The sequence below is a fragment of the Felis catus genome, chromosome F2, assembly GCF_018350175.1.
Source record: "Felis catus isolate Fca126 chromosome F2, F.catus_Fca126_mat1.0, whole genome shotgun sequence".
NCBI classification, from domain to species: domain Eukaryota; kingdom Metazoa; phylum Chordata; class Mammalia; order Carnivora; family Felidae; genus Felis; species Felis catus.
Genome location: NC_058385.1, coordinates 33,307,875 through 33,322,905, shown reverse-complemented (window position 1 = coordinate 33,322,905; position 15,031 = coordinate 33,307,875). Strand labels below are relative to the sequence as shown.

The window sequence follows — 15,031 nt, the reverse complement described above, 5'->3', positions numbered from 1 at the left end:
TCAATACTAAGTATGGGATGATGAGTAAGGTCATCCTTATCCTCAAGGGACTTCGGCCTAATGAAGGAAACATCATTATGATAGTTTTGTAATGTATACATTGTCACAAATTACCAATTCAGTTTCCTGGAGATCTTGGTTCTTGGAGGAATCACACAACTAAGGCATCCTTCTCCCATATCTTTTTATGTTTTTTCTCTTTTCTAATGTATAATTTCAGATCTTGTGAATTTGGTTGATTTCAGGCAGTTACCTAGAACCAGATAACTAGAACTAAATAACTAGAGCGTAACTAAGAAATTGACAATTTCTAGAGGTGAAAATTAAAGAATAAGCATTGAGCCCATCATGTCACTGGTTTTCCTACAAGGCCTTTCTCAGTAAGAAACTAGCTTCCTTCCTTTTGACATCTTTAAAAGGTTTCAGCACAACATATCTTACACATGGAAAGGATACAGGCCTGTTATTTACTATGTCTTATTATTATCAGTTTGTTATTAATAGTTATTAAGTACTTACTATATTCCAAGAATTTTCATTTATTAAAATGTAACAATCACTACAACAGCCTTTAATGATTAAACATTCAGGGGCGCCTGAATGGCATAGCTCAGTCAGTGAAGTCTCTGACTTCAGCTCAGGTCATGATCTTGAACTCAGGTTCATGAGTTCGAGCCTGGTCAGGATCTGAGCTAACAGCTTGGAGGCTGGAATCTGCTTCAGATTCTGTGTTTCCCTCTCTCTCTGCCCCTCTCCTGCTCACGTTCTGTCTGTCTCCCTCTCTCAAAAATTAAAAAAACTTTAATAATAATAATAATAATTAAACATTCAAGCAATGAATAATCCACTAATGTTTAAACTAGTTAAATGTCAGGGGCACCAGGGTGGCTCAGTTGGTTAAGGGTCAGGCTTTTGGTTTTGGTTCAGGTCATGATCTCATGGTTTTGTGGGTTTGAGCCCCGCATCAGGCTCTGTGCCAGCAGCGTGGTGCCTGCTTGGGATTCTCTCTCTGTCTCCCTCTCTCTCTGTCCCTCTTTGACTCATGCTGTCTCTGTCTCTCTCAAAATAAATAAACTTAAAAATAATTATAATTTAAACTACTTAGGTGTCAAATGGAATGCTGTATCAATTTTCTTTTTTATTTTATTTTATTTTATTTACTTATTTTTTATTGAGAGAGTACAAGCACTGGGAAGGGGCAGAGAGAGAGAATCTCAAGCAGGCTCCACGTTCAGTGTGGAGCCTGACGCGAGGTTCGATACCAGGACTGTGAGATCATGACCTGAGCTGAATCTCTTGATTTCACTTACCTACAGGGCCACCTACGCACTCCGCCATATCAATTTTCTATCCTCCAAGAAACATCACACCAAAAAAATGTTTTTAACTTAAACACACATTTATTGAGTACCATAGTGTCTTGTGTGCAAGGCACTATGCTAGACACAGGAGTCAGACAGAGCTGTTGTCCACAGGGAGCGTTCAGCTGAATGGGAAGAGAACCAGCTAGCAGTTACAATGCAGTGTGGGGAGCTCTGGATGGGACAAGCGGGGATGTTACAGGAGGAGTTGTGGGGCCAGTCAGGTAAGATTCCCAGAGAGGTGAGATCCTGTCAGAGTACACAGACCAGTAGCTAGGGTGAGAATGCCCTTGTCTTTCTTTACCAGATTACTATTTACCCTCTGCTATGGCCAAGAGGAATTCTTCCCCCAAAATATCATCACTTCCTACCCCCTCTTTAAAGGACTATTAAATTCTAAAGGGTGGCTCGCCAGACGTTAACCATGGGGAATGCAACTGCCCAGCCAAAGAAGTCCTACAAGGACCGTGAGGTTAGTTTCATGCCTGTGGTTTCTCTCTCCTTTTTTTTTTTTAAGTTCATTTATTTATTTTGAACAAGGGAGGGCAGAGAGAGAGGGAGAGAGAGAATCCCAAGCAAGCTCCACACTGTCAGTGCTGGGCTGTACACAGGGCTCAAACCCATGAACTGTGAGATCATGACCTGAGCTGAAATCAAGAGTCAGAGGCTTAACCAACGGAGGCACCCAGGTGCCTCTGCCCTCTTACTGGTGGGATTCAGAGTTAATTTTGGTCAAGAATGGCTTCTTTACAAAATAGAAACTGTTTTATTCAAATTAAAGTGGTTTGCTATAGAAAGTTTGTGTTTCTTATAGTTTACCAAAGAAAAAGAAAAATCAACAACAATTTAACTATAGTGGTTTCTACTTTTTAACTGATTAAATACCCAGAATCACCACAAAACATTCTCTTTTTATTTATCTTGAGAAAAAAGAATGAGAATCATGACCCATATTTATGTAGTTTCTGTCTCAGAGGGGTACAAAGTACTTTACAGACATTTCCAATTAACTCTGGTAATTTCATTGTGATCTAGATAGGAACTAGACCTTCACATATGGGAGAAGGCACACACTACCAATCACAGACAAAGTGTCAAATCTGGAAACATAAGCTGATTCCCCCAGATTAACTCAAAGTAGAAGGAAAACGAGAGGAAGAGAGAAAGAGGCAGAGAGAGGAAGACAGAAGGAAGAGGGAGAAAAAAGGGAGAGGGAGAGAAAGGAAACCTAGATCATCATCAAGCAAATTAGAGTAGGAATTTTCTATGACTAAGGCTGCCTACATTTATTCATAAATTAAAAACTTAAAGTTTTAGGTGATGTAAATTTAATCATTTCTTATTGTAACAGCAGGAGTGGTTAGCCTCAAATTTTTATGTTTAAGACATAAACAGTATCAAACTACAATTATGGGTGGTAAAGCCTTTATACTCAGAAGCCATGGACTATTTATAATTTACCCATTGCATCAACCATATCTATTAATACAGAAGCATTAAACTGAGGGCTTAAAGGAAAGACAATTGAATATAGTATATAAAAAGTGAGGTCTGGGGGCTCCTGGGTGGCTCAGTCGGTTAAGCGTCCAACTCTTGATTTCAGCTCAGTCATGATCTCATAGTTTGTGGGTTTGAGCCCATGTTTGAGCCCACTGTTAGAACTCTGCACTAACAGTGCAGAGCCTGTATGGGATTCTCTCTCCCTCTCTCTCCCCTCCCCCACTCTCTCTCTTTCTTTCTCTCTCAAAATAAATAATTTTTTTTAAAGTGAGGTCCTTCCTCCCCATGAAAGTTAAAAATAGCATGTTAATCCTTTCCTGTATATTTTTTACAGTGCTCTGATGAAAATGTATCTTTTATGAATTTGACAAATATTAGAAATTTTATGAGCTTGTAATTTTTGCTAACAATACAGTATCACATAAATACAGGATATTATTATGAACCTATTCTGAGATTAATGAATAAGTGAAAATCTTTTTTCAATTTAGGATTTGCATAACTTAACTATATTTTTGGGGCGCCTGGGTGGCTCAGTCGGTTGGGTGTCTGACTTCGGCTCAGGTCATGATCTCACGGGTCGTGGGTTCGAGCCGTACATCGGGCTTCATGATGACAGCTCGGAGCCTGGAGCCTGCTTCTGATTCTGTGTCTCCCTCCCTCCCTGCCCCTCCCCCACTCATGCTGTCTCTCTCTGTCTCTCAAAAATAAATAAATGTAAAAAAAATTATAATTTAACTATATTTTTATTAACAGAGCAAATACAACATCATCCTAATATTAGACTAAAAATGAAAATAATTTGTCAGAAGCCTTAAAAATTATTCCAAAATTCAATTCTCTCTAATCTTCTCTCTCATCTTAACTTTAAATTGGATATCATCCATTCTTTGGGCAGTTGATATGCTTGAAGAAGGATTCAATGTCCATTTTAAGGAAATTCTCTTTTTCTACCTCATTTGGTTATCAAATTAACACATAAACTAAAGTTTTATTTGGTTGGTCCATGACTTAGTCACAGCGTGAAAGACATTATCCCATGAAACAGTCAAACAAAACTTTTATTACAAGTTCTGGCAAAGTATTAATAAGGAACACACAATACATAGGTATTTTAAATATGAAAGATAAGAAATCACAGTGCAGTCACCTCACACACACCCCCAACCAAAAAAAAAAAGAACCAACCTGATTTGTCTTCTGTGTCATCGAAGTCAACGCTGAAGGAATGGCCACTATTACTGATGATTTTGGCTGAGTTTGCATCATACTTGATACTCAGAGGTCGCAGGGAAGAGTCATATTTCACTTCTTTGGTTTTAATCTCAATTGGAGATTGCTGATCCCCATCAGCAATCGGGAAAAATTTATTCCAATGAACAGGACCTTAAATATATAGGACCAAAAGAAAAGGATTAAGTAAGTTACTTCATTCCCCAAACATTTGTTGAGTACAATGCACTGTGCTTGAGCTGAAGGAATAAAAAGGATTAATAAAATAAGATCTTCATCCTCACGACCTTTGCATCTAATTTTTTTTTTTTTTACAAGGCTGGGTGCTTTTATTATAGGATGAAAACCTCCTGGTTTGCTTAACTCATTTGCAGCATTAAACTAACCCTTGCAACAAAAACCGTTTAAGGGTTAAAAAGTACTTTCCAAAGGTGCCTTTCCACCAAACTAAAAACAATAGCATAATTGATCATTGAAAACAATGAGATTTAGTCTCAGCTCTAAGAAAGATCTGTGGTAGCTCCAGAGGTCTCCAAGTTCTTAAGATGAAAGAACGAATGAAACTGAGAAAGCTGTGTAGCAAAAAAAAGGGTGCAGTTCTTAAAAATGCTATCCCTGAGGTGCCTGGGTGGCTCAGTTGATTAAGCATCTGACTCTTGATTATAGCTCAGGTCATGATTCCACGGTTCATAGGTTCGAGCCCTGCATCGGGCTCCATGTTGGCAGTGTGAAGCCTGCTTGGGATTCTCTCTCTCTGTCTCTCTCTCTGCCCCTCCCCTGCTCTCTCAAAATAAATAAATAAACTTTAAAAAAAATGCTATCCCTACTTCTTTCTTCTATCACTCACTGGTATCTTCAGGTGTCACTCAGGCCTCAACTCAGCTACCTCCAATGTCCAACAGGCATACTAAGGAAATACGTAAATTTTTCACATAGTATAATCCAAATAAAATGACGGCACCATGTCAGGAAATGTAATATTGTTGATTATCTTCAGCGGAGTCAGGTAACAATTTCTTTCTTTCTTTGAACATTTCTGAAGTTCTTTCTGTGGTTATTTTGCCAATGTTATATTTGAATTCCAACACAAGGGAAAATGGTCATCCTGATCATCTATTCAAAAAAGTCAAAATTGCAACAAGTCCCCAAGTCAGACACACGTTTGGTAAACTGATATGAACCAATAAGCAGGCACTTCCCTTGTCTAGACTGTTCATTTCTTTGGGAGACTTGATTCAAGTTCTGCCTCCCCAAATCAACAGCAAGACTGCAGCGTCAGGTAAATCTCTAAGTCATTTACAGGTGTGCGTAGTCACTTTACAGGTTAGAGGTTCTTATTGTCTACTATGCCTGCAATTTATACAGCTACCACCAAGTCAGCAGAGCACAGGGCTACTGACTAAGCTTTTCCCTACTTCACTAACTTGATTTCTCTAATATTCAAGTACTTATTAAAATAACACAGCCTGGGGGTGCCTGGGTGGCTCAATTGGTTGAGCATCCAACTCTCGATTTCTGCTTGGGCGATGATCTCACAGTTTGTGAGATGGAGCTTCATGCTCTGACAAGGTGGAGTCTGCTTGGGATTCTCTCTCTGTCTCTCTCTCTGTGGCCCACCCCTTGCATGCATGCTCTCACTCTCTCAAAATAAATAAATAAACATTAAAACAAATGTTACTGAGACAGCATGACAATTAAACATTTGTTACTGACAACAAATATTTTTATAGATTTAGAATGAAACTTCAAGAAATACAAACACATCGCAATTATCAACAGCTTCAATCTCTAAATCTAACGCTCCTTATTACTCTTAAATTTTGCAAAGGAGAAAGCTTAAGCTCTTTCCTTCACATATGCATCAGTTACAATAACTCAAAGCATGAATATACAACCATTCACATAACTTAAAAGCTCTTCTCTAGGGAATCTGACATTTTGGACTTCAAACAACTTGAACATCAAAAGTCTTTGCCTACTTATTACAGAGAAGGCATTACATTTCCTGGTTTATTGAGTACTCTCATTTACCTTTCTAGTACTCTTTCTGTGTACAATCTAGTCCTTTCTTTAAGTGAAAAAAAGTTTTCTATTTCATTGCCACCAAGTATGAGTCAACCTAACCAGAGTTAGATTTCAAATATGTGATGCATGTATCATGAAATGTTGTTGTTGACTTTTTTCCAACTAGGAAAGAGTTTCTGTCTCCTCCTAATTCCTTTACTCTCCTATTTCCAGTCCTTTATAACAAGAATAATTTTGAAAAGCAGAGGCAAACCAAAATAAAACAAAAATAATAACGCTTTGGGGTGCCTGGGTGGCTCAGTTGGTTAAGTGTCTGACTTCAGCATCAGGTCATGATCTCACCGTTTGTGAGTTCGAGCCCCGCATCAGGCTCTGTGCTGACAGCTCAGAGCCTGAAGCCTGCTTCGGATTCTGTGTCTCCCTCTCTCTGTTCCTCCTCCTCCTCTCTCTCTCTCTCTCTCTCTCTCTCTCTCTCTCTCAAAAATAAATAAAGATTTTAAAAATAATAATAATAACATTTTGCATAAATTACTCAATATTATTTATTAACTGCTATAGTCGGTTCATTTTCCTGCCTCTTAAACAAGCTCCTTTTTAATGAATGTTTCCAAAACATTCAACTTTAAACCCATTTAAACACAGTTCTTAAGTAGAAATAAATGGTGATTCTTCCATTGACTGAAGAACTTTTAAATATCTACAGATATGCAGTTTTCAGTAACTGCTACATTCCCTAAACTAAACCAATAAAACTACCACAGGTTAGTGGAAGAACTTTTAAGTATTTGGTGAAGGTGGTACCCCCTTCCAATGGCTCAACTCTTGGTGTTCCATTTTATTGTTGCTACTACACCTTGTTTAAATTTCCTTTTATCTGCTCATTCACTGCTTTTGCCAGCCTAAACAGAAAACAAGCAACTAAACTTGCCCGGTCAGGATACAACACATCTCCAGTAGCATTTTGCCACAGTTGATTTACTTACAGGCATAGTCCTCAGAAAGCTATTGCATCAAAAACCAGGAAATGGCTCTACAATTCTTAGCAGAAATACAAAATCACTCCTTAGTAATGGCTTTTCAAAGATAGATTTTTTACATTTCTGAAGATGAGTTTCACTGGGGCCAACATTTTCTAACAAATAAATGTATTAAAGAGTAATCAGTACTCATTGATTGAAAAGACCCTTCTTCTTCCTAACTATTGTGAGGGCACGGTTGACACCCAGTAACTATGAAATGACAAAAATTAAAATTATTCCAGCACAGAGGGAAATTAAAAGAAATTTTTTGTGGGTTTTTTTCCCAAACATAAATTAGAAATTAGCAAAGTGTGAGATTATAATTACAGTCTCAGGCAAAAAGAAATTCACCTAAATTATACGTTTTATTATTAAAGTTCTAAATTTCACCTGCTGCCATTTTAAACTGGCAAGTTAATCATAACCTCAAGAAGGCTGCAATTAGAAATGAAGCTGAAAAGCTTTCTTTGTGAAAGTAAACTTTCTCTAAAATTTGACTATATGGTACTATTCAATAATATGCACATTAATCCAAGGAAGGTATTATTATTATTATTATTATTATTCACAGATCTAATTTTGACACTGATTCACTGTAAGACTTCTTGGTTCACTGTGCAGTTATTTCAAATAATGGTTATTTTGGTGATTTAGTATATAGAAGAAGACAAGTATACATATTATTACTGCTGCTCCCATCAATAAATCCATTTTTGCCAACATGTTAAAATTTGAATAATCCTTTGCTAATCCTCTATCTATGCAAGGATGATTGTGGGAGAGGGAGAAAGAGTGAAGCGGCCCAAAGCATAACTTTATTTTTTTAGAAAGAACCTGAGACCTCCTAAAGCTAACAGTACCAGTCAACCAACTGCAAATTACCATGGCAATATTTTATAGTAACAGCTATTAAGATATATGCAGTATTTCATTTGCCAGGAAGGCAACTTCAATCTTCAGGATTGTGATTCAATTATTAAAATTTCTTAAGTATAGCTTCAAATGTTTTCCATGATTTGTTTCCTGCGAATAATGAACTCAAAAAACTGAAAGCGAACTTGCCCTCGATTCATTAAAGTATGTCATCAGACTTCTAATCTCCGTGCCTTTAACTGATAAGTAGTTATTACTAGGGAAAGTCCTCGGCTTTTCAAGTGAAAGTGAATGGACATATTTGAAGATTTCGTGGTCTGGGGGAATCTTCACAGGGCTAACACACACCAACTCTCACCCTCACTACCAACACCCTCCAAAAGACGCTTTTCCTGTCTTCACAAGACTGAGCCTTCTCTTTACTTCCTGCATTCGGCTCAAGGGAAAGCTGCTCAATTTAAAGAGGAACCAAAAAGTTTCTCGCAAGTGCGAGATCAGCAGTGTGTGGTCTGTCCCCCACGGCCGCCCCCTGGAGCAAAGCCCTCCCTCGCTCACCATTGTGTTCGCCGTATCCCCAGCTGAGCCGCGACATGGTCCCTCGAGTGGGAGGCAGAGGAAGATGTGGCAGGACAGCGAGAGGAGGGACGGAGCCGGGCGGGCGCGCGAGTTGGCAAAGGCGGCGGCCAGCCTGGACGGGGTCCGCCCCGCGCCGCCTGGCAGCAGGGGTGAGCTACAACCCCGGGGCCAGGTCGCTCTCGGCTTCGTCCGCCAGGGGACAGTGGCGTGCAGGAAGGCGCCCGCACCCGTCTGGGCGACGTCGGGCGGCGGAGCTGAGCTAGGTCCTGGGGCGAGAGTCCCTTGCACTAACAGCTTGAACTCCAGAAAAGGAGAGTGGGTTTGATAGAGAGGCGGGGAGGAAGGGAGGAAAGAGGGAAGAATGAGAGAAGAGTTTTCAGAGGAGATTTTCTGCCTCCTGAGTAGTCACCCCCGAAAGTATTGCTTGGAGGTCTATCCTGGGAATAAATGAGTCACCTGGGCCTGAAGCTGCCGGGCTGGGAGGGGCTGCTGGTGGAGACATGAAGTCAAGTCGTTGTTGGTGGTGGTATTAAAGTACAAAATAATAGTGACAATGGTAATAGCTACAAAAATAATTTAGCTGCTATTTACTAAAGGCTTACCATGGGCCAGTGTCTGAACTAAGACTTTTACCCACATTTTGCCACTAGATCCTATAATTGCCCTAGAGTCTTAAGACAAGCTGAGTAGCCCTCCCAGGTCACACAGCCAAAAGGGGCCTAGAGTTCTTACTAAAAAAGGACCCCTGACCCCTCCCTTACCCAGCCTGGTTGCACCAGCCCATTCATCCCATCTCCTTCCGGACTCTCACCTCTGCTCACTGTGGCTGGAGGAATTAGGGAACCAATCTAATATTGATTCTTGGTCCCGAAATAATGCTGCCCTTTTGTCCCAGCAGAGACAGGAAGGTGTTCATTCCATCGTTGGTTTGGATGCACAGTAGGCTTGCCGCCCTATGGCTGAAAGCTGAACTGTCTGCAGAGCCTTGAATTTCTGTCCTGGAGTAGTAGGTGTTCTGGGCTCAGAGTGAAAAATAAAGAGAACTCTGTGACCTGCCAGGATTATAAGTACTGTTCCGGCTGCAGAAGGGTTTGAATTGGGTCAATTTGAAATTTCAAATTGAACTGTGCAGTGTTATTTATGGTCAAGCCAATGCAAATAGTTTCTTAATGGTCATGAACCTCCCATAAAAGATGTAAGGATGGCTGTTTAACTATCATCTTTCACTTTGTCTTGCAATCCACACAGCAGCTGCCTAATGTGGTAATTGAAAGTCCCAGGAGGTACCTCTTTTGGTAACCACCGTATTGTTTAGGGACCACTAAATAGGGATCAATTTGAACTATTCTTTAGACCTGACCTAAATACTTCATAGTGCAGCCTGCACCTCCTTCTGCTTCTGTAATTCTTAATGAGGTTAGAATGCAACAGAAAAAAAGTTTTTATACAGCCATAAGTACAATAAATTTTATGCTCCTCTTACATCTAAGGGAAAGCCCAAGTTTTCTCTTCCATATTCTCTGGTACAGTTGGGTTCATTTATGCCAGTATAGTAGTAGTCAAACTTTATTTTATTTTATTTTTTAACATTTATTTATTTTTGAGAGACAGAGCACAAAGCAGGGGAGGGGCAGAAAGAGAGGGAGACACAGAATCTGAAGCAGGCTCCAGGCTCTGAGCAGTCAGCACAGAGCCTGACACGGGGCTTGAACCCATGGACACGAGATGTGATCTGAGCCTAAGTCGGACACTTAACAACTGAGCCACACAGGCACCCTGTGGCCAAACTTACAATAATAAAAGTTTTATTTATGTTCACTTTCACTACAGAACACAAAATAGATATATGTATATATTTATATACAAATATATAATAAAGTACTGTTATCCAAAATATACAAAAAATTCTTAAAACTCAACAATAAGAAAACAACCTGATTAAAAAAATGGCCCAAAGACCTTAACAGATATCTTCCCAAAGAAGATACACAGATTGCAAACAAGCACGTGAAAGACATTCCACATTATATGTCACCAGGAAAATGCAAATGAAAACAAAATGAGATACTATTACACACCTACTAGAATAGCAAAAATCCAGAACACCGGCAACACCAAATGTTGGCTGTGGAGCAACAGGAACTCTCATTCATTCATGATGGGAATGCAAAAAGGTACTGCCGCTTTAGAAAACAGTTGGCGGTTTCTTACAGGACTAAACACACTCTTACCATATGATCCAGCTATCATGCTACTCAGTATTTATGCTAATGAGTTGAAAACTTACGTCCACATAAAAATCTGCATATGGACGCTTATAGCAGCTTTATTCATAATGGCCAGAACTTGAAAGCAACCAAGATGTCCTTCAGTAAGTGAATGGTACTTCCAGACAACTGAATATTATTTAGTACTAATAGGAAATAAGCTATCAAGCCATGAAAAAACATGAAGGAAACTTAAATGCCCTATTGGTAAGTGAAAGAAGCCAATTTGAAAAGACCACATACTGTATGATCCCAACTGTAGGACATACTGAAAATGGCAAAACCATAGAGAGAGTACAAAGATCAGTGCTTGCCAAGAAGGGTGAGGGGAGGCAGGTGCTGAGTAGGCAGAACACAGAGGATTTTTAGGGCAATAAAATACTCTGTATGATATTACAATGATGAATACATGTCATTATACATTTGTCCAAACCTATTGACTATAAAACACCAACAGTGAACCCTAAGATGAACTATGAACTTTGGGTGAGTAGGATGTATCAATGTATGTTCATCATTTGTAATTAAAAAAAGACTCTGGAAGAACAAGTTGATAATGGAGGAGGTTAGCCTCCATGTTGGAGCAGGGGGTAGAGGGTATATGGGAACTCTCTATACATTTCTGTCAATTTTGTTGTGAACCCAAAATTACTCTAATAAATAGTCTTTTTAAAAAAAATAGGCAAAATAAACCCACAAAATACTAATGGACTCATGTAAAATACACACACACACACACACACACACGAGAGAGAGACAGAGAGAGATAGAGAGAGACAGAGACAGAGAGAGAGAGAGAGAGAGAAACAGGAGGTAGCATGTAAGAGGTCCTGCTGCCAAATTGGGGACAATTTGGCCATCAAAAAGAATAATGGTAGTAATAGATTATAACTTCCACTCCACAAAATATCCATGAGTCCATAGTGATACTGAAAGAAAAAGAGAAAAAATGTTCCTTTATGAGAGAATGCAAGCCACTAAATACAGATAAAGTGATAGAATTATAAAGCAATAACTTTTGCAAGGCCAGTGTAATATTTGGTTCAGGAAGGATCAATAATGGGTGTTAAAACTTCCAGGTGAAAGGTTCCTGGGGAATAGGATATTCCCACAGCCTGGAATTAAGAAACAAAAATAGATGTTACAGCCAAACATAATGTGTAACCCTCAATTAGATCCTAGGTTGGAAAAAAAGGTGCAGTACATGCCTTGGGGACAATGAAATGTAAACATGGACAGCATATAGGTGATACTATTGAACTGATGTTCATTTGCATAGGTGTGGTGACGGTACTGGCCATACTTTAGGAGATAAATGCCAAAGCAATAGGGCTGAAGTCCTTTATGTTTGCAACTGACTCTCAGATGTCTCAGTCAATAACTGGAGACTCTAGCTAAAGGATATTTGGGTGCTCATGTTACTACTCTCACAACTTTTTGTAGGTTTTTAATTTTTCCAAAATCATCTAGGGCAACAGAAACCTGCTTTCTCAAATCAATGAGCCATTAGTTTGCTAAATAACCTTTATAGCTAGGTGTGGGTTTTCTTAACAAAGAGCCCCTGTCTCCAGGTTCAATACCATCAAGTGTAAACAAGTAGAGGAAGATTAACACTGACCAGAGAACCCAGGAATCCTGACCAGACATATGTGCATCAGCTCTACTTCTCTCTCGATACAATTAGATCCAGTTCAAGCTTCCTTTGCCACAAAGCATGGTTAAGTCAGCTCTCCTCTTCAGTGAACCAGACACTGTATGTTATGAGCAGCACTTGTAAGTTAGAACTCTAGCCATAAAAATATTTAATTAAGGATGGTAACATATTCAGAAACTATCAAAGTATGAATCAATCTTATTCTATTAGGACATATATATGGACTCTCTTTGAGATGCATTTTTTTTCAGGGATTCTTTTTAAGAAACTCTGAATGTGAACCCAAGTGGCCATTGTCATCTGATTTTTACTGAGTAGTAAACTGAGATGAGCAAGGTTCCTCAGTTACCTAGAGAGGCAGGCCACATAGTTAGGGACATAGCCCCAGTCTGCAGAGTCCCAAGTCCAAGGTACTCCCCAGTCTGTGACCATTTCCTTCATTCAAGCCCTGTGATTTGCACAGCTGGGATTTATTAACCACAGGACTGTCTTATCATTTGATATCTTGTGGAGCATGTAGGTTTTATGGAGCTGATATATGGGGGTTTCGATTTCTTTAGTTTCCATTCCTAAAGTTATCCTAAGGTTAGGATGGCATAATGCAATCTCCCAAAGGGGCTTCAGGACTTGCCCAAATGACTTAGGTTTCATGCCAAGATGGGAATTCTCAGACCAGAATTGGAAAGACAGCTTTAATGTATCACCTCTCAAGTCTCTTTTCAGATAATAACTTTCAGAAACTGGAGCCAAACATTTTGTCCTGTGTTGTCAGACAAGAACCTCCATTGCCAAAACCCTACCTTCTACATTTTTGTTCTTTTGTTTAATCTCATGCAGTCTTCTGACAAATTTATCACACCCTATTTTATAGCATATTATAAAAGTAGATAAAGCATGAAAGAGAAAAGCAGAGATTATTTAAAAGGAAAGGTTATTTAAAAGGAAATAAAGTTGTATAGACGTCAGATCAGTGTTGAAAAGCCTAGATAATTCAGGGCAAAATAACTCAACTATCGAAGAATTTAATTAACTGTTATTAGCTTGGAATAAGCTGATTTGGAAATAAGTCAATTTTACTCTACTGTTGTCAACTCTTTGAAATATAACAACAGAGAAAATTAGGGGTGTTAACAGGCATTCTGTCATCAGTGCTTATAATGTTAATCTACCTTCTTCTGTCCTCTAGGAAAGGGCAGTCTGTTCTCTCAATAGCAGTACCCAAATCCCCATCTCACCATCAAGAAAGGCTTGATAGACCCCCACTCCAAGAAGTTCCCGGCCTGAACACCACCATTTTACCACCAAAGATTTGATGCACCAGCATTACCTAGCAAAACTTCTTACTCCCACCAAACACATACCATTACATCCTTTATAACACAAGTTACCAACTCCACTTTCTGTTAATCATTCCCATCAGCATACCAATATGTTCTAGAATTTCCTCTTTTTAGAGGGAAAAATGCTCCCCCCCCGAACATACATACATATTGCTCCCTTTTGCTGCCCATCATCCTGTCTGCTGTTCCTTGGGTTCTTCTATACCCAACTGTATTAGTAAGGTTTCTCCAGAGAGAAAGAACCACACTCTGTGTGTGTGTGTGTGTCTGTGTGTGTGTGTGTGCGTGCGCGCGCGTGTGTGTGTGAGTGTGTGTGAGTGTGTGTGCGTGTTTGTGTGTGTTTAAGAAGAGATTTAGGGGTGGGGAAAAATAAAAAATAAAAAAGAGATTTAGTATAAGGAATTGGCTCACACAATTATGGAAACTGACAAGTCCTGAGATTCACAGGATGAGTTGGCAAGCTGGAAATGAGAAAGTCAATGGTCTAATGCCAGGCTGAAGACTGGCAGGCTTGAGATCTTGGAAGAGCCAATGTTTCAGTTCAAGTCTGAAGGCAGGAAAAAACCGACGTACAAGTTCAAAAGCAGTCAGGAGGAGGAATTCTGCTTTACTCAGGAGAGGGTCAGCCTTTTTATTCTATTCAGATCTTCAACTGATTGAATAAGACCCACCCACATTAGGGAGAGCACCCTGCTTTACTCAGTCTACTGGTTTAAACGCTAATTTCATTTGACAAACACCCTCACAGAAACACCCAAGATAATGGCTGACCAAATATCTGAGCATCCTGTGACCCAGTCAAGTTGGGACATAACATTAACCATCAAACCAACCTTTAAATTTTAAGGGTTTGGGACTTTCTACCGGGATCCCTTCTCTCTCTACACTCTTCTCTTAGGAATTTCCACCAACGTCTATGGACATAATCTACCTAGTTTAGAAATATATTCCAGCACTATCCAAGAGAAACGTAGTGTGAGTCACATATGTTATCCATATTTTTGGCTTTCAATTTTCAACTAGTTACATTAAAAATAAGTTTTAAAAAAGTGAAAATTCGTTTTAATGATAGATCTTATTTAACCCCATATATCCAAGATATTTCTGTTTTAACATGAATCAATATAAAAAATATTAATGAGTGTGTCAGTGATCAATGCATTCTTCCTCTGTTCTGAGTTCA

General features: G+C 39.2%; 1 protein-coding gene across 2 annotated transcripts in view; it reads right to left on the bottom strand.

The window, feature by feature from the left end:
• Window positions 1–15,031, bottom strand: part of CA13 (carbonic anhydrase 13) — a 48,525-nt gene that overhangs the window by 24,533 nt on the left and 8,961 nt on the right. Inside the window, exons 1-2 of one of the 2 annotated variants that reach the window (XM_003999943.4) lie at window positions 8,567–8,778; window positions 4,050–4,247 (exon numbers count right to left, since the gene is read on the bottom strand). In XM_003999943.4, coding sequence (XP_003999992.1) covers window positions 4,050–4,247; window positions 8,567–8,603 — 235 coding nt within the window. In that variant the 5' untranslated portion in view covers window positions 8,604–8,778. Of the gene's footprint in view, window positions 1–4,049; window positions 4,248–8,566; window positions 8,779–15,031 lie in introns of those variants that run through there. The other variant, XM_019822845.3, reaches the window with a different exon arrangement.